Raw genomic sequence first — 20,291 nt, forward strand, 5'->3', positions numbered from 1 at the left:
GTAATGTGTATGTGGTTTCCGAGGAGGCCAGAAGAGGACGTCAGATTCCCTGGAATAGGAGTTAAAGACAGTTGTGAGCTGCTATGTGGAGGCTGGGAACCAAACTTGGGTCCTCTTCAAGAGAAACAAGTGTTTGTAATTACTGAGCCATCTCGTTAATCCCTACATTAAGTTTCCTTGCGCTTTTGTTGTGTACTTGATTGTTTTCCTACCTCTTCCTGTTTCTCTACATAGAATATCTGTAAGAAAAAGGCAAGATGTTGGGTCTGCATCTTAAAAGTAGTTGACAGGTTTTGAATTTTTATTTCTTACTTTTTTTTTTTTTCCTAGACAGGCTATTGTGGGTTCCCAGGCCGGATAGGACCGTAGAGCATTACCTATACCTTGGTCATCTCTCAGGGAGCATAGTAGGGCGGTGTCGCTCCCTACCCAAATCAGGCTTGGGCCTACTCAGCTCTATAGAGACAAAGGCCACATGCCGTGATAAAGCCAGCTAGGCTTCCGTTTTTGAATAAACAAGCTGTTCTCAGAAACAGTCTCCCTGGTCTTTCAAACCCTTCATATTCACTACCACTAAAGACCTGGCTCCTCAGCTCCTCCTCATCCAGAGACACAGGTACACAATGGCCAATCTGGGGTGGAGGACTCACAGAATTTCAGTGTAGCACAGTCTGGCCTCAATCATGAGCTTCTCCTGTCTCAGATTCCCAGACTTCTGGAATTTCAGGGCATGGATCACTTTACCCAACCAACCTTTAACTACACTGAGTAGGAGAATTATGCCTTCAGAAATGACTCCTAGGGATCAGGCCCTGCCCCTTGCCTGTGCAGCACAGTAGAGCTGGCCTTGGGGTGTGGGCCCCAGAGAGCTGTCCCAGCCCCTTGCCTGCTGCAGCACTCTGGAGAGCTAGCCCTACCCCTCACCTGGGCAATCCTGGAGAGCTGATCCAGGTAACATGAGTGTGGAAGAATTGCACCCCATGGTGTGAGCATGGGAGAGCTTTCAGGCTGACCAATTCAGCTATTTCCCAGCTCAGCTTATTACCATTCAGGGCTTTGAGTTGGTCCCCCTCAAAATCTACCTCATCTGTGAACTGCTGGTGTTAATGAAGGGGCTGGTTCTACAGAATCAAAACTGCAAGATCTTGAAGACACATGACAACAGGATATCTGAGAGGAGTCTCAGAGAGGATTCAGTATTGATAGTGTAGCAGATGCTAGGGGCCTACAACCAGACCAACGACTCACTTCAATGAACATTTGCAAGAAAAGAAAAATTGTTTAGACAAAAGGGTATATACATCATGACACATCATGACACATGACGGTTTCCATGGTGAGATGGGGGGGCACTGTTTGTTTGTTTGTTTCCTAGTTTTGTTTTCTTTTGGGAGGAGGCTGTAAGGGCAGTAGACAGATGGGGAGATGAGTTGGCTTAAGTCTTATGGGGTAAATTTTCAAAGAATCAATAAAAAGTTAAAGAAAAAAAAAAGAAAAGAAAGAATGTCCCCCAGGATGTGTAGGGAAAGACTAGAAAAGGAGCTGCTTAGAGCCAGTGCTCCATCCTCCAGTGTTCCCAGAGATGGCTTGTAAGGCACTGGGTGGCTCATTAAGTCAGATGAAGAAGGTTGCATGCCAATTCAGTCTTAGAGATTTTGCACACAAATATAAAACTCTCAGCAGGACATTACCACAACCAGAGACATCAAAATACTATTCATTATCTTGGCTTCATTGGGCTGCATTCAGAAGTAACTGTTTCTAAGGTGAGTTACTTAGAACACCCATGAGTGTCCAATATCAGAGTTCCAGTCCAATTCCAAACAGCTAAGGGAAACGTAGGTATGACTTGGATGGTGCCATTTTTGCCTACAGACTTATTTTTATGCATACCCAGGCTAATCTTAAATTTTTTTTATTTATTTTTTTTGGGGGGGGGTTTCAAGACAGGGTTTCTCTGTATATCCCTGGCTGTCCTGGAACTCACTCTGTAGATCAGGTTGGCCTCAACTCAGAAATCCTCCTGCTTCTGCCTCCCAAGTGCTGGAATTAAAGGCATGCGCCACCACTGCCTGGCTTAAAATTACTCTTTAGTCCCTCTACAAAACAGAAAATTCTTCCAAGGCCTGCTTGTTTGCTTTTTAGTTTTCTGGTGGCTTTCTTTTGAGACAGGGTTTCATCGTGCAGTCCCTGGTGGCTTGAGCTTACTTTGTGCTGCCTCAGTCTCTCCGCTGCTGAGAGGGATTACAGGAAGGCACTCTCCTGCCTGGCTTCTTCTCAGTTTTAAGAAGTAGTTTTCAAAAGCATTGATAGAGTTGATTTGCAGTTGCACCTAGTAAAGATTATTGTGATCATTGTGTTTTCTAGAACAAAGTCCAGTAGCAGTTGGGCCACTTCCCCTTGAGAACCTTCAAAGAACTCGAAGTGGACAGGTCAATGCATCAGCCTTACTGCTTCTTCTGTGTGGCGATGACTTCTCTGTAGAAATTGCTGCTTTCCCAATCTCAGAGCCGTGGTATGCTTTTTGACCTTAATCTTTGAAAAGATTATGAAATGTTTGAAATGGGACATGCATCACCATTTAAAAAAATAAAATGTTACCTCAATAGCTATTTTTTTTCCAGGGAAAGTGAGTATAAATCAAATTTTTGTAAGTCAAATCCTATTTTTTAATGTCCTGGAGGACTCATTATTTAATAAAACAGCACAGAGCAAATAATCATATTGTGATTTGGCTTTTATAAGCCCAGGCACACCTGCATCACACTGTCATGGTTTTAGGACTCTCTGACTCTATAAGAGGAATTTGAAGGTTGCCAGCTCTGCCTTGGACTCAGTTCAAGAGAATTAAGTTATTGAGTACTGAGGCTCTTGTTACAAGGCAGTCTTGTTCATAACTGTCTCAGCATGGATTCTGTAGAAAGTGCTTTTTTTAAAAAATGTGGAAATCTACTATAAGTTTTAAAGAACATTAAGCAAATGAATATGTTTTGGTTATGTGTGATGATATTCTCATGTTAACCACAACCATGTATCTGAGTAAATAACATTAAGGTACTCTACGTAAAAAACACAACCAATCTTTTATTTACTGCCAGTGAACTAACCTGAATAATTTATGTATTGAAGGTAAAGACAGCAGCCAGACTGATGGAGAGTTAAAATGAAAAGGGTGGGAGAAACAAAGCAGAATTTTTAAAAGGATGAAAGAAAAAAGAACTTAGTTTGCTAAAAATCACTTTCTGTTTGAAATTACTTTGTGGCTTTCAACTCACAGGCAGAGAGCGGGATAACCTAGGAACAATAGACATCTTCTCAAGCACCCTCTCTGAATGGGCTCTGAGGAGGGACCCATGTTTTGAGAGGCCAGGGCAGGAGAGAAGCATCTTTCAGTTTCCTGGGTCTCACCTTGTGGTTTGGGTTCTCCTGGGTTCTGCTGTGTCAGCCTGTCTGAGAGATGTCTGGATACCTTCTTTGGTATCACATATTGACAGTAGCTGGTGTTAGGGACTGGTTTGTCAGTTCTCATGTACACAAACTTTTTTTTTTTTGAGAGTATGTAACCCAAACCCACGCACACACTGGTGCCCATTCAAGCTGCAATGTTAAAGTGAAGATCCAGTTACATCAATTTCATATACATCAAACCCTTGGGTTCTACTGTGTGAAGAGACAGCTGGCTGACCAAAGAAAAAATATCCCATTACAGCTGTGAATGAGAAGACAGAGCCCAAAGCCACACACACACACACACACACACACACACACACACACACACATGGCAGGGGGGGAGGAGAGAGAGAGAGAGAGAGAGAGAGAGAGAGTTCCTTGTCATTATTCTAACTTTCAAAATACCAGAGTTTGGAGCTGTAAATAGTTACACTTACCAAGTCTCTTCTACGAAGCAAATGCTATACTAGGTGCTTTGTATATTATTTTTAATCCCCACAATAATCCTGGAAGATGTACGTAGTGATTACACCCGTACAAAGAAGAAACTCAGTCGTTTGCCTGAAATTCAAACAGTTGGTTAAAATGGAATAATATATTTGCACCTTCAATGGATCAGCTCTTAAGGTATTAAAATCTGCAGGGTGTGATGGTTGTCACCTTTATCTCTGCACTTAGGAGGCAGAGGGATTTCCGTAAGTTCTGGGCCAGTTAAGTGTTTGACTTTGTTTTTTTTTTAAAAAAAAATCTTAAAAATTGATCTTGCTGGCTGAGGATTTATCTCATGTACAGTGCCCCTAAAATCTGAATATGGCTATCTCTTAGCAACAGCAAGCATGGCGACGCAGGAAGAGAAACATGCACACTTCAGATGAAAATTTCAAAATTTGGTCAATCTAAGGAGCAGCCTTCAGGATGCTCACAGCGAAGAAGAAGGGAAGAATGAGTAAACAAAAACTGTAAGGGGGGGCAGGAACCGAAAAACATAGAAGCAAGGGAAGAAGAGTGGGGAAGAGTTGCCCATCCGATGGGGATCCAAGAAACCTCTTCTGAGGCTTTTGGCCACTAAGACACAAAGGCAACAAAACTGGGAGACGGGTGATTTCAACAAAGGACAGAGAAAGTGTAGGTTTTATTTTTTTTTTAAGATTTATTTTTTTATTATTATAAATAAGTACACTGTAGCTGTCTGTAGGTTTTATTTTTTCTAAGATTTATTTTTTTTTATTATTATAAACAAGTACACTGTAGCTGTCTTCAGACACACCAGAAGAGGACGTCAGATCTCATACCAGTGGTTGTGAGCCACCATCAGATCTCATACCAGTGGTTGTGAGCCACCATGTGGTTGCTGGGATTTGAACTCAGGACCTTCTGAAAAGCAGTCGGTGCTCTTATCCACTGAGCCATCTCACCAGCCGAGGTTATAGATTTTAAATGAGTAGAGTCAGACACTGCCCTTTTTGCGACCAAGGCAGGAAAAGGGGGTTCAGCTGCTGAGGTGATTTAACCAGACAGAAATCTTGGCCAGATACTTTCAAGAGTGGTGCCTCTCCAAAATGCACTACTTCGGTGAATCGCCTGGGAAAAACGTCCTTTCGAGTTGGTGGGGCTAACCGGGCCCAGATAAAGCCCAGGTGATGGTGGACTTCGAGGAGCATCCGCACAACCTGCAAGTGAGCTCAGAACCGCAGAGTGCTTGAGCCTCACCTCAGACTTCCTGGATCCGAATCTACATGTTAACAAGATCCCCAGGTGATTCGTGAGCACGTTAAACTTTGGCAACATTCTTCTACACGATTCTTTGTGAGATCAAAGATCTAAAGGGGCCTCTGGCATTACAAGCCAGCAGTCTGGCTTCTTTCTGGGGCTCCATATTCCCTCAGGACGTAAAGATTTGTGCCCGAGTAGCAGCTCCTCCAGATCCTAAGCCGGTAGCAGCGCCGGGAGTTGCTCTCCTCGTAATCCTCCTCGCTGGGTTCCTTCCCACCCCAACTCGCGCTTCTCTGGGGCGCCCCAGCTGTGTCCCACCCTCAAGCCTAGGCGGCTACTGTGCACAGCTGGAGCCCTCCACCGCTGGAGCTTCCGAGCTGCGGCGGCAGAGAGAGCCAGGCGGGGGCGCCGCAGACTAGGCTGTGCGGTAGGAGACCGCGCCCGGCGCCGGGGGCGCAGAGAGGACCGCCAGAGAGACGCGCGGGGGAGCGCGAGCTCTGCGTGGGCTGCCAACCCGAGCAGCCTCTGCGCCACCCTGACGCTGCCGGGTACCGCGCGAGTCGCGGATCACACCAAGGAGGCGGCGAGTATTACCTCGATCCGTGGCCCTTCCTACGCAGCTTCCAGCCTCGAGGGCCAGTAGTCAGCGGACTAGCTCTGAGAAAGAACCCGTTATCATTCCGAGCTGGCTGGGGAGCCTGGGAGGTTCGGATTGACGCGTTGAGGATTTAAAACCAGCATCACACTTCCCTACACACCCGTACCAATTTTTTTTTTTTTTTTTTTTTTTGTAGGCGTCTGGGAGCAGGTGGATGTTGCAGGGAGAAGGGGTAGGGTCAGTTTGCCAAGAAAACTGGGATCAAAAGCTCTATGTACAAAAGGGTGACATTTACAAGGTGGAAGAGGTGGCTGGCTAGCCGAGGCCGGCCGCTGGTCGAGCCTTGTGTGCTCGCCCTTGGCCGGCCTGCTGTTTTGCGCGAATTCGCTGCGGCCGCGCTGCAGAGCGAGGATTTCGCAGGAAGAGGAGGCTATAGGGCGCGGGGTCTGCGTGCACGGGAGGGACAACCTGGCATCTTCTCGCCGCTGGCCAGATGCACGCCTTGCAGCAGCGCGAAGCGCAGATTCGCCGCCAGTTAGCTTGTACTCAAGGCCAAGCCCGACCGGCGGTTGAGAGTTAACACCTTTGCGTGTAACGGGCTGAGGCAGGGGGATACGAGTCCCGGTCCTTGCCGAAACCAAGGAAAGTGTGCGTTTCTCGGTCGGAGGATGTCAAACAGAATCAGGAGTCTGAACATTTCCGAAAGCTTCCATGTTCTATCTCGAGACCCATCGGATTTGTTCAAACTTTCGCGAGTGTGTGAATGTACGCGTGTCTCCACCCTCTCCTTCTCTCCTCCACCCCCACCCCGCCCTTGCCGGCCGAAGTCGTCCTATATAGCGATGATAAATATCCCTGTTGATCACTTGATTGATTACCTCCCTGAAAGGTCACGCGGGCTCGCAGTAATTTCCTTTTGCCTAAGGCTCCCTTTTCACTTTTACTCCAGCACGACAGCTCCGAATGCACGGGATCTTTATTTTTGATTTTAACCCCTAAATGCAACCCCTCCCGAAAACAATGCAGACAAGAAAAATCGAATAAAATCAACTCGAGACCTTTCTGTACACTCGCAGCCTCCCTCCTGGTCTCTACTCCTTTCTCCTTTCTGGTCGCCTCCACCCCCTCCTACTCCGGCCCCCTCTCCCCAGCTCCAATGTATTCTGGACACTGTTTAATAGATGAGTGTCTTGCAAGTAAACTCAGGCGTCCCTTGGGTCTGCATTTCATGTCTGTGACGCTCTCCCTTTCTCTCCTGTGGACTGAAAATTCGGATTTAAACCACCAGACAAGCTATTAATTTAGCTAGGCTACCCAGGGTCCTGAACCCAATTAATTTCTAATAATTATAGCCCAAGGGGGCTAGATAGATCTCCCTGCCTCTTTCTTTTATTGCCACACCACGCCACCGAGGTCAACGTATAATAATAAAGTGTATATTTTGAAAGCGATCCCCAGAACAAGTGAGTTATTGCAATGAATGAAAATTGTTTCCATTTTGGCTAATTGAGCCCCTGGCCGAAAGCTGGACTCTGAGACTAAATAAAGAGAACTGTTTCATTTCAACATGAAGAAACTCCTGCCTACCTCTGGTCACCCAGCGAGAGTTTAATTTCTTAACAGCCAACCTGAAACTCAGCGTTGGGTAAACAGTATTAATAATTACATTACAATGATTAAATTAATCTTGCTGGTAGCCAGGCGAATATAGGTTTCGATTCAATAGCACGTAAAGTTCACTGCACAAAGACAATAGGCCAAGAAATACCTCCATAAAGAATTCAAACTTTCTTCTAAAGGTACTGTGGGGTTGGCTCAATTATAGTGCCAGGAAAGGAAAGAAACATTTCCGGTTCCTTGCTGTTTCTAGCATTAATTAAAGAAACAGTTGGAAAGAGGTATACTGATCTGCCTCTTCCTTTTCAGTAACGTTATCTTCCTTTCAATTTCTACCTCTATCTCCCTATTTCTGCTCAAAGAAAGGAAGGATGGGGAAAAATACACACGTGCACACACACACACACACACACACACACACACACACACACAAACCCAAACAGCTATTAAGCTCATGGATTTTTCCAAGTTGTCACCGCTTCCAAGATGCCAGTTTCCATAGAAGGAAAGGCAAGAAAAACTTAGGTCCCGCGTGTCTGTCCCCCAGGAAACGAATTTGAGCAGAAGGAAAGGTGGGTGCCTGTGTGAATCTGCAGAGGATGCAGATTCAGCTTTCACCAGTCTGTCACCCCCAACCCCCACCTCCACCCCCTTTCCTAGACTGCTTAGATCTGTGGTCAGAAGGTGTTAGCAACTCCAGAGGCCGCAACAGAAAGTCACCTGCTGTGATCTCACGCCTGGGACCAGGGACAGGTGGAGTTGACAGTGACTAGGAGCTTGGGAATGAGAACCCGCTGGGGCAGCCACAAAGACCAGGGAAGCACCTCATAGCAGGAGGTGGTGCACAGCCATCTGAGGGCATTCGCTCCATCAGGTTGAACACACTTGAACTAGCAACTTAGCTCTTTTATTATTGCACACTTAGGGCAGGAAACAAGAGACAGTGAAAGAAAAGAGAGAGAAAAAGGAAATCAGCTTCGAAGTTGAAAAATGTTTAAATATTATGACTCCTTTGATTTATAGTTTTTATTTTTATTTTTTATTTTGAAGAAAAGTGTCACATCTTTTCATACTGATTCAGCTTGAGGACACAAAAGTCTGTGTTTGCTACTGCAGTTAGAGGAAACCGGACTCAACTACTTCTGCAGAAATTTTAGAAAGACCTTTGAGAAAGACCAGTTCACTGAACGATGAGGACAGGGACGTTAAACACCAGAAGGAGTAGCCACCTACCACTACCCTGATCCTCCCAACTTTCTGTAAAGGTTTAAGAGACAGATCTTTGCATCTGGTGATTTCGAGACTCTTGATTCGGGTCTGTCTTTGCCCTATTCAACTCTACCCTTTACTGAAACTACCCTACCCTATAGTTGGCTAAAAGATTCATACCTTCAAAGCACAAATACGCCCAGTGTCCAAGTGGGTCTTGTTTTTAATCTCAGAGTTTGGCAACATGGTCCCTCCCCCCTTTTTTAAGAAACTTCCACCAGATCCAACCCAGGTATCGACAGACTCTTTAGGGGCTAGGCGAAGGGAACCCGTGCAGAGGTGAGAAGGGTGGGTAGGGAAGTGAGAAGGGAGGGTGGCTGCTTCCCATGTCTAAGTTTTGTTTTTATTCTCCACAGGGTGGCCAGTGAAATGAAATATCCCACCTTGAATTTTCTCCTGTCTAAGATACTCTGCTGTCTCCAGGTGCCATGTCCTGGAGAATTCCACTTTCTGGGGATGAGGGGCAAACAATTCTAGGTTCTGAGAGCTGGGATCCTCCTGGGTTGTCCCTTGTCCCCTGCCTAAGTAATACTCTGCACAAAGTCTCTTAGAGACAAGAAGCTGGTATATGAAGCCCTTGCTTGTCCACCTAGAATTTTTCCCTAAAGATTCTGATCTCTGCGAAACTTTCGAACCCCATACACCCCGCCCCTTTCCTAGGAGAACATTTACTGGCCAGAAGGGGATCATTCCTAAACAGAGAGTAGCTAGTAGATTGGGGGGGGGGGATTTTTAGAGTAGTAGACCTGTGTCAACACAAGCGGTAGTTGTTGGTGTCTTTGCACATACTATAAGTACCAGCACACACACACACACACACACACACACACACACACACACACACACCTGCATGCAGTAGGTGACTGGAGCTCTAGTAGGTCTTGTAAAATCCCAGGTGCCTCTGTGGGGGAGGGAGATGGCAGAATTCCCTGGGGTTCATGTGTGTGGGCTCCAGCATTTTCTCCACTGGAAGCCGTTTTCACTCCTGTTCTCTGCCATCTCCTCCATTACCTCCTCCGTCTCTTCCTCATATTTCAAGGTTACACATCTGTCTCCCTTGGGAGCTGTAGCTTGTTTCTCTAGGGACTTGTATTTTACGTCTGAATGCCCCTGGAATTACACAGCTCAGGGGAGGGAAAGGTGGTGGGTGGGTATCCTTAGTTGAGGTAGGTCCTGTAAGCTTTGGTGTTCTTGGCCACCGAAGCCCCTGGGAATTGAACCTAGATATTAGTTCTCTCACAACCGCAGTCCAAGCTCAGACAAAATGAATACCAACAGGTGCAACTGAGTTCCCAACAACCCCGCTTGTCCTTGCTCTCTCAGAGAAGAGAGCAGGACCAGCTTTCCCTCCTGCTCCTTCTGACTAGAGTATTAGGATGGAAGCAGCACCCGCACGGAAAAGATTGCAATTTTCTTTTATGGTGTCTGGCAGGATTTGCAGCAGATATTAATGGAGACATAAATAGCACGTGGAAGGTATTGAACACAACTGTTTAATGCAAGAAGGTTGTACTAAGAGAAAAATCCATACTGAGTTGGGAGTGATTCATACCTTGAACACACCTAACCCCCTGCGCCCTCATTTCTGCCTGCACACTTCATTAGTAAATTCTGTAATTAGGCACATTTCAACAATGTTCTTTTTGTATTTTTTTTTTTTTTTTAGGTATGCGTATGGAATTTCCCCTCTTCCTCCTTTTGGTGACCCCAGAGGTTGTAGGTTTCAGTGAGTGAGTGGAAATGGCAGGCGAGCTGAGTAGCAGCAGGAGGCCGGAAGGTGACGGCCGACCTTAGGCTAGGCAGGAGGTCTCGGATGTCAAACGTCCAGCCCGGCGGGACCTGGGCATCAAGGGCGATTGTTGCTACTTGATGGAAACAGACTACTGAAATGTTCCAAGGATAGCAGCTACCGTTGGTATTACAGCTAAAATCGAGAACCGGTTATTCATCCAAAGCGGAAGCCCCAGGAACTTCAGAAGAGAGAGCGGCCGCAAAGGCAGAGCTCTCAAGTTCAAGACGCTTGTCGCCTTCTGACAATTCGTTCACGGCCCAGCCCTCAGCCTAGTTCTTTTGTAGACGGAAAGATCTATCCTAAAGTTTCTTTCTTTCTCCGCTCGTTTCCCCTATAGACAATGTAATTTATGGTGGAGAAAACATTAATAACAATTATAATGCAGGCTTATTGTTGACTCCCACCCAGATATAGTCCTCTGCCCCACGAATCAATTCTCTGTCCAAGACGTTTCATTTCTTTTCTTTTTCTTTCTTTCTTTTTTTTTTTTTTTCCGTTTGGGCGAAGTGTCTGCTCCCCTCCAGCTCCCCGCGCTCGCTCCCCGCCCCCTGCCGCCCTCCCCGTAGCTCCCTTTCTCCGCCTCCTCGGCGATTGCCATCTGACAAGATCTCCAAATCAAAGTGATAAATCGCTCCAAACTTTTTTTGGCGGCGCTGAGATGTTGGAGGGGCGTCTAACGCGCATGTGCGAAGGTGTCCAAACTGACAATGCTAGAGATAGCGAGTGTGGATTGAGAGAAAGAGAGAGAGGGAGGGAGAGAGAGTGAAAGACCGAGTGTGTGCCTGTGTGTGCGTGTGTGAGACAGAGACGAGAGAGAGAGAGAGAGAGAGAGAGAGAGAGAGAGAGAGAGAGAGAGAGAGAGAGAGAGAGAGAGAGAGAGAGAAGGGAGGGGGAGAGACAGAGCAAAAGAAGGAAAAGATCCAAGAAAAAAAAAAACCCAACCACCCAGCAGCGGCTGCAGGACTGGGCACAGCATGAGATCCAAAGGCAGGGCAAGGAAACTGGCCACAAGTAGGTGCAATATCCCTTTTCTATTGGCTTTTCCCCCTTCTCTGCCATCTTGCATATCTGTGTCTAGCTCTCGGGGAGAGAGCGCGGGCTGCTTTGGCGCGGGGGCCCCGGGTGGAAGGCAGGCACAGCGCAGCTTGCAGCCCGAGCAACCTGCCGATTCCTGCCTCCCCGCCCTGGCTCCTGCTCTGGGCGCAGTGGAAGCGCGGTAGCCCTGAGCCCCGCACCAGGACCAGCTGTGGCAACTCCGTGGTGGGGGTGGGGGCAGCAAAAAGCTGGGTGGGAGGGAGGAGAGCGCGCGCGAGTGAGCGCGAAGGGGTGGGGGGAGAGGAGAGTGTGTCCCCCTCCCCTCCCTTCCCCCCAGGCGGGGGAGAGTCGCCTCTGGCCAACCAGCTAGTCCCCGGAGCGGGAGGAGGGGGGAAGCGAGGGAGGGGGGGGGCAGGGGAAGGGCGCCTTTCCGAAGCTCTGTTTGTTTCTGGGGTTTGGGATGGGTGGCGGGCTCCGAGGGAGTCGCGGTGGCTGTGGCGGCAGAGGGCCGCGCTGGAGTTGGGAAAAGTTGCGAGGCGGCCGCCTGCGAGTTGCGCGGGCGATCGGGGCTGCGCGGAGCCGCGGCTGCAGTAGTGGGCGCTGTGCGCTCAGTCCCTGTACGCGGCGGCGTGTGCGGCGCGGCGGGAGCCCCAGGGAAGGGGAGGCAGAGGTGTGGGGCGAGGGGGGGGCGCGGTCCCCGGGATGGGTGGGGGGAGCCTGGGCAGCGCCGAGCTCTCGGCTCCGCAGAGCCACTCGGCAGGTGGGGAGAGCGGAGGCCGCGCCGGCGTTCTCAGGCCCGGGCGTGGAGGGCGCGCAGCCAGCCGAGAACGCTGCCCAGCAAGGCCCGGAGGGCGCGCTGCGACCCGAGAAGCCCGGGCTGGCAGGGCGCCGAGTGACCCCCAGGGGGCGGGCTGTCGGAACTCGGGGCCACCGAGGGGGCGCAGCTCAACCTGCCGCTCTCTTTCTGGGTGCAGCCTGGGTCCCGGGTCACTCGTCCTCCCCGGCGCCCTCTGCCTGCCCGGAGTGGAGCAGCCTCGGTCACGCGGGACTAGGGCAGTGGGGCTTGGGGATACGGGGGATGGAACTCCCATCCCCCACGCTTTCAGCGAAGGCTTGGGTGACACTCCAGGACAGGGTAGGGTGGGAAGCGTTGCTTAGCAGGGACTAGCAGGCATCTGAGCAGGGTTTGTTCAAATGTTTCTGCCTAGCGTTGAAGGGGACCCGGCGAACAGCCTGCTGTGTACTTACTACTTCGGGAGGGAACGGCCAGGCTGCCAATGCCTCTCACACTTGGACTTAAGGAATCTCGAACTCTCTTAATTGTTTTGTTTCGGACCAGAGAGACGAAAGATAGGATGTGGGTAGTATGTTTTCCCCAGTGAAGTCCCCAAATGCACCCCCCATCACCTTGGACATTGGAATTTAGGGCTGGAGGCGCTCCATGCGGCACCACCGGGCTCGTCCTGGCACAGCGGCGCCGGCTACAGTCGCAGCCCCCCTGCATTCCCGGTGTGGAGAATGCAACGTAACGCAGGCGTCTTTTCAGAGCTCGAGCCACTCAGCACTCACACACTCTCTAGCGGCATCTTTTCTCTCGGAACTCAGGTCGCAGAGATCAACCTAGACACAGGGCCGTCCGCCTCCTGGGTCAGTCAGCCGGCTTCTTTCTCTGCTCCTACGGCTCATTTCACTTCGTTGCAACAGTGTAAAGTGCGCCAGAGAAACTGTTTTTTCCTGTTGGCTTTTCATTGAGCCCGGTGTCTTTATTTTCATCTGAGAGGGAATAAATGTACACATGCTTGATGGCTTGGAGACTTCAAAGGTTAGGGGTGTGTGTGTGTGTGTGTGTGTGTGTGTGTGTGTGTGTGTGTGTGAGAGAGAGAGAGAGAGAGAGAGAGAGAGAGAGAGAGAGAGAGAGAGAGAGAGAGAGAGAGAGAGAGAGAGAGAGCAGGGAGCTCGTTTCAAACGAGCAGTAAGTTGTGAAATGAAAGCCGAAGGCTTTGCACCCTGCCTGGTTGCCCGGCATCCGACGAAGCGAAAGCAGAACGCAAAACCTTTCGAATTTTCTTAAGGATCGCCCCCGCCCCCGTGCGCCTTAGCTATTTTAATTGCTAAGCAAGCTGTACACCCTGTAGCCCACCACTGAGTCCTGAAGCTGAGCCTCCTTTCTGATCTGATGAGACTTGTCAGTCACCGCATGTGAGACACATTGATTTTTTTTTTGTCTCGTGTGGGGTAAGGATGCCCATGTGCTCTCTAAAGAGCAGGACCCCCACCTTAGGAACTTTTCCTGCTGAGCCCCAGGTTTCCACTAGCAGGGCTTTACTACTTCGGCGGCTGCCTTCCAGAGACCCGGGCGCTGCTTTGTGCAGTTTTCCAGCTACCGTCTGAGCAATAAAGGAAATCATATCAGAACTACGGATTTTTGTATTTTAAAGCGCTATTTCCTTTTGCCGAACTGCGCGTGGCAGAGGTGGCTGGTGACCCCTGCGGTGCAATCATCCAACGGAAACTTAGCCTGTTTGCAGGCACTGTTTCTTTTTTCCCCCTTCCTGAGTTAGAAAGAGGTAATGTAACCAGCATATCTGAAACAAAACAAGACAAAACCAATTTACCGTAATAGTGGCAAGCGTAAGCACTACCAGAGAAACAAACCACACACAAATAGTTCTTTCTCCCATCCTTGGTTATTCCTTTTCTTTTGTGTACATCTTTGGTTGGATGCTAATTTAGTTTGGTCTTGGCTAAAGCCCATGGTTAGAGAGCAGAGACCCATATACCTTGAAAATACTTCGTGATGTTACAGGAACGGATTGCGGGCACTATCTTGGGGCTAATTTATAGGACTTATTTTTTACACAATACTTGAAATTAATAATTTCGTTGTAAACCGTACTGGAAGATAGAGAGGTTTAATGTAAAAAGTTTTTTTTTTTTTTAAAGGGAAAAGCAAGAGAATTGACATATGTACTGCCTAAAACCTTTCACTTACATTTCCACCTTCAAGAAAAGAAAACTAAGGCAAGCCCATTCTGGCAGCCAGGAGACTTCTCAGCCATTTTATTTGGGGTGTGTGGGGCTGCTGGAGAAGTACCTGGACCTTGCCAGAAATTCCAGTTGACACTCTCCTCGGGGTGGGGGTGGGGGAAGGAAGTGAGGTAGGGTCTGTCGGCATGTCTAGAGCCTAAAATACTGGAGGGAAACCCATCCCACTTTGCCAAAGTACCAGCCTGTGGGGTTTCAATCAAAGCAATGAATATATTGCACCCAGTAACCCCCTTACTGCAGGACTCCCCGGAAGTCGCTTAAGAAGGCGATGAGATTATCAAAACCCTGGCGGTGACAGGAGGCACTTGTTACTTCTGTACTTGATCTTTGTTTAGGAACAGGCACCGAAGTAGGAAAGGTACATGCCTGCTGCTGCCTCCCGTGTTTAAATTCGCTCTCGCAGGCCAGCATTTAAGATTCTAAGGTTAATTCACAGCCGTGTTTAGTCAGAACTCCTTACACGCTCATTTACTTTTAAGAAGCTGCATCGAAATAGAGACTTGCTTTCAAGTATATGTTTATTTGTTTATTCCAGACTGCTTTGCAGGAGGAAAAATTGTTCTTTCGGAGGTTGAGGCTTCTTCTAGAAAGGCGCGTCGTTCGCCATTATTTGAGCATTACCCTGGCTGGCTTAGGGAGGGCTTCTTTATTTCATTTGGCACTTTGAGGCACCATTTCACCGCGGTTCGCACCCCCTTTTGGATCTGTGTTTAGGGGAAGGTTAATTATGCTTCTCCTTCTTCCCTCATCCCAGCACCATGGGAGTGGATGGTTCATTAGCTGCAGAGCCTTATGTGCCGAGACTGGGGACTGTGAGTCTCAGGTTTGGGGACTGTGTGTGTGCCTCTGTTCTGTGTCCTCTGGGTTAGCTTGTAATTTTTGAGGGTAGCCTTAACTCACACTTTCTTAGCCATATCTCTCCCTGCACTTGGGGCCTACTCCCCAGTACTGACACTCAACAATTGTCAAATAGAAATTAAAGTCTTTCCAGGAGATCCATTCTCTCATCCCCCCCCCTCTCTCTCTCTCTCTCTCTCTCTCTCTCTCTCTCTCTCTCTCTCTCTCTCTCTCTCGTTGAAGATAATGGGTCTTGTAAGCAGTTTCTTTTTAAACTTGTGGTTGTTTGAGAGTTTATTTTGTTTTGCTTTTGGAAGTATGGGGCAGGTTAACAGAGGGTACACAGCATGGACCAGAGCAGGAAGGTCACAACTGAGGACTTCTGGCTGGGTCTAACCCGGGCCAGACGATCAATTAGTAGCCCCCTGAGCTCCCACCTTGGACTTCTCTCTGGTGGCATCCCCAGAGTACCTCAAAGTGGAGAGAAGTGGCTTGTCTGGTCACCAGCCCATTCCAGGTTCCTAAGGTACCAGGAGCTAGACAGAGCTCAATTCTTTGTAGTTGATAGCATCCCCTACTCTGCATTTCCAAACTGCTAAGTGTAGAGAAACCTGGCTCTCATGGGGCCTCCGAGCTGGGCAGGGAAAGTCATAGGAATGGAGGAGTTCATTCCTTCGTTCCTTCAGAGCATAGTTTTGAGTTCAAGGATTTGATTAAACAGTGCACCCCCCCTTCAACTCCAGGGTGCTTAGCGTCTGGTGCACCACTTGCCTTGAGCGTCGTTTATAACAACAGTGTAGACACATGCAAACCGTGGGTAAATCTCTCCCAGTCCTGTCCCTGGTTCGGGAACATTCTTGTGCACAGCCTCGTTTAGTTTATTCACTCCCTCCGAAGGGCATTCCCTAAGGCCTGAGAGAAGGGCTCTGAGGTGGGGGCATGAGCCTGGAGGAAGCAGACACACTGCAAAGATGCCATGTACTATTTTCTGGGGAGATGCTTAACCCATTCAGGACTGGAAGCTGCTGTCCGGGCATTTTTGTAACAGCCCCGAGTCGAGTCTGCTTTTCCTTCTGATGTGACCCAGTAGTTCTCTGACCATTTCCCCACCCCAGCAGCCAGAGTCCTTTTTCTAAAATTAGATTCTTCCCTCTTCCCACCCTTCTGGCCTCCTGAGGTGTTTCAAGGAACTTGGCTGTGCAGAGAGGACAGCCAGGAGGAGTGAGGAGGGGCCAGAGAGAGGCAGACTTCTTCTAGACCCCCTAGTTTGTACACATTGGGTGTCCCCACCCTTAATATATACAGAGAGAGAAAAAAAAATTGTCGTTAACTGCTTTTGCTTACCTGCCATGCAAGAAACTTCAGAGAAGTTTCAGCACAGGGGAGAAACTGTTTACAAAACTCTGCAGGTGTGGGGCACTATGGGAGCTCAGCACGCTGAAGGGTGAAGCACACTTGCCCTGTTTATAAGTGCCTTGGTTGGGGCAGATTGTTTGAATGAGGTTCAGATACGGCTGTGGCTGTAACTAATGACTTCTACCTTTTTAGTTCAAGTGGGAAGAGAGAAAGGCCTGGATTCCTTGTCCAATGGATCCCTCTGGAGACCAGGTCCTGGCTCCTGGCCAGTTCTGTACAATGTCAACATTGACTATTTGAATTCCCGGACTCCATTTAACAAGTTTCTAAATAAATAAACTCATTGTGTGTCTGTGTTTAAAATTATTTCACCTCTTTCATAAAAGCTTAATACATTGATCTTGCGAGTTGATTTTCAAAAAAAAAATATAAGATAAACAAACAAACAAACAGAGCTTAAGTCGTTTTTTAACAGCCAGCACTCCACAGTATGTGTGTATGGCAAAGGCGTTCTCACACTAGGGTGGGCAGAGGCTTCTTAGAGCCTGAGTCATTCCATGGGACTTGACAGCAAATCAGAATAAAAGAAAACAAAAACTTTCAAAAAGAGAGCAACATAGAACACAAAACAAATCAAATAGAATAGGGTAAGTTCAGATAGGCAAAATAATCATATCTAAAATGAATGTGTGATTGTGTGAATTTAGTGTCTTGAGTTATTTGATAATTCTGAACAGTGGGCCCATCAGGGTTTCCCTGGCTACATATAGACCTTTCAACTTTCAAAATGTACAAAGGCAAGGAGGAAGGATCCATGTATGGGGTTTTGTTTCTAGGCATTTTCCATGTTTCTACATAGGCTGTATGGAATACGTATATTATTACAATGTTTCAGTTTGGTCAAAAGAACAATATGAATCTTACCGTTTTCTTCATTTTTCAGCACTTTTTTGGACAGCCACACAGTGTTTTATGCAGATAGCAGCTCCATGCCATGCCATGTTGTTTTAAGAAATTTTTCTTTTTTCTCTCTTTTCTTTTTTTTTTTCCTTCTTTCTTTTTTTAGAAAAACAAGTACCAGGTCTCTTTCCAGTGTGGACTCCATCTGGAGTTCTTAGGAAAGAAAGTGGAATTTGCTTTAATTTACTTGTGTAAAGTCCATTATTAAAAAGAATGGGATTTGAAAGGGCACATAGCAAAACCCATAGCATTTAGCTGGTAACGTGGAGAGAGCTCAAAGGCAAGGGAAAAATACCACCAACGCATGCAAGCCCCGAAATAGACTACAATGACCTCAGCCATTTTCATTTTCAGAAATAATAGCCATGATTAAACTTGGGGGAGAATTTGGCTCGGATGTGTGTTCTTCTGCATTATTCTTAAGTTCTTTTGTCATTAAAGAACCGTTTCATTTTAAGAGGGGGAAAGCAACTGAATTTTTAATGAAATTCCTGACTCTTCAAAGGTGTTCATTCTGGAATTACTTAATTTTGACTTTAGTTATTCTATTCAACAGCAAACTGGGTTTTGGCTTGTACGTTCAGTCTAATCATTGACTACTAATTTATTATAGTTCTAAAGGATAAATTATCTAGCAAACAGATTGTATTAATTCTTCTGTTCAGGACTTGCTCAGGAGTCAATGACTGTGTAGCAGGGAGGCCTGGGAAGGATCCTTCCCCTTGTTAAGAATCTGCCTGATGATTTAATTTTGTATGTTGATGTTGTTCAAATTATGGCATTTACAAAAGCCCTTCAATGCAGCTGTTGGTAGGGTTTGGTGATATTTTATACAACAAATATTCTACGAAGTCCTGCTGTGTGGTGGGCCCCGTGCTTGGAAATGCATAGTTTCAGCTCTCATGAACATTTAAAATGTGCACAGCAGTGTTTGAATTGAGTGTGATCCTGATTGAATAGCTAGGTCAGCTTCAAGCCATTGCTTGCCTCTTGTGAAGGTGGAGCAATAATACCACCCTCCCTGGGCATCTTTACTTGTGAGGTGAAAATCCTCATACCACTCTCCCTGGGCTCTTTATTTGTGAAGTGGAAGTAATAATACCATCATCCTTGGGCTCTTGGGAAGTAGGAGTTATGCGTGTCCATCAGGTGAACGTTAGTCAAGTACATAAGCTTCAATCAGCCACTAACTCAATCAGTCAATCAATCAATACGTCTTAATCATTTCCTGTTTGAATTTTTAAAATTCCTGAAGAGGAAGTATCCTTCCTGTTTCCTAGTCCATGTTTTTATCAAGCCTCAGTTTTAGAAGTATTTGTATGCCTATAGGAAATGTCTTGTTTGTCTTCCCAGTAAGTTATACCCTTGGATAAAGGGAGATTGCATATACAATGTGGACACATGAAAATTGAAGCCAAACTAGGCAATAAATTTACTGTGAAAAGTTGAGAAGTTTATTGTGTGTGTGTGTGCATGTTTGTGCTGTGTTTGTGTGTATATGTGTATGATGTATGTGTGTGGTATGTGTGTTTGTGTGTGGTATGTATATATATGTGTGCAATGTATGTGTGTATATGTGTGTTTATGTTTGTGTTTATGAATGTGTGTGGTATATGTGTGATGTATGTGTGTTTATGTGTTTATGTATATGTGTGGTGTGTGTATATGTGTGTGTTTATGAATGTGTGTGGTATGTGTGTTTGTGTGTGGTATGTATATATATGTGTGCAATGTATGTGTGTGTTTATGTTTGTGTCTATGAATGTGTATGGTATATGTGTGATATATGTGTGTTTATGTGTTTATGTGTATGTGTGGTGTGTGTATATGTGTGTGTATACATGTGGTGTGACCATTCTAGAAGAGAATCTTTGACAGTGAAGTTGTGTCTCTCTTTCTCTCTATACTGTTTATTATTACTTGGTTAACAACAACAACAACAACAAAAACCAAACTGAAACACCTCTTCCTCCCCTTGTAGCCACAGGACACCAATCTTTTTTATTTCTTATTTAATCCAATTTTTTGATTTGTGGGCTAGGGGCATGGAGGCAGTAAACAATTAGGTACCCCATGGTGGGAATAGAGTTCATTCGGCTGCTGTGGGTATTCAAAGGAAAAGTTGGCCCCTGTCTTTCTGGGAAGGCCCAGACGTCATGTCCTACACATCTGTTACTGAGGAGTCCAACTGATATTAAGAACCTAAATCTAAGGGAAGGTGAGAAACTATTTTTTAAAGGATTGATTATATTAACTGACTGGAGTGGCTTTCTTGGAAATGAAAGATATGTTCAGAGGGTATGTGAAAAAAACCACATTGGTCTCTGCAATCATGCAGTGTGTTGCTAGTAGGCACAGGTGAATTAAGCTCTGAGGATTCCAAGGGTGGAAAGCCACGGTGCGACAGTAATGCAATAGACAGTGCTAATGAAGGTTAAACTGATCAATTATATTAGTGTGAGCAACGGACTTCTCAGTGAATACTTTCCCTTCGAACATCATAGCCTGGATATTGCCATACATATAGATGTGCATTTAAGTAGTATTTAGCCACGCTTATAAGACATTCCAATGAGTTCTCAGATACTTGTCCCCCAGTCTTGTGCCCGATGATAA

General features: G+C 46.8%; 1 protein-coding gene across 10 annotated transcripts in view; it reads left to right on the plus strand.

Moving 5' to 3' along the window:
• Nucleotides 1-11,055: 11,055 nt before the first annotated feature.
• Mecom (MDS1 and EVI1 complex locus) overlaps nucleotides 11,056-20,291 on the plus strand; it is a 553,659-nt gene continuing 544,423 nt past the window's right edge. For 6 of the 10 annotated variants that reach the window (XM_031376533.1, XM_031376535.1, XM_031376534.1 and 3 more), the window contains exon 1: nucleotides 11,059-11,450. In XM_031376533.1, coding sequence (XP_031232393.1) covers nucleotides 11,414-11,450 — 37 coding nt within the window. In that variant the 5' untranslated portion in view covers nucleotides 11,059-11,413. Of the gene's footprint in view, nucleotides 11,451-20,291 lie in introns of all 10 variants that reach the window. The other 4 variants (XM_031376543.1, XM_031376547.1, XM_031376544.1 and 1 more) reach the window with 3 other exon arrangements.

This window comes from Mastomys coucha, unplaced genomic scaffold (genome assembly GCF_008632895.1).
Source record: "Mastomys coucha isolate ucsf_1 unplaced genomic scaffold, UCSF_Mcou_1 pScaffold17, whole genome shotgun sequence".
NCBI classification, from domain to species: domain Eukaryota; kingdom Metazoa; phylum Chordata; class Mammalia; order Rodentia; family Muridae; genus Mastomys; species Mastomys coucha.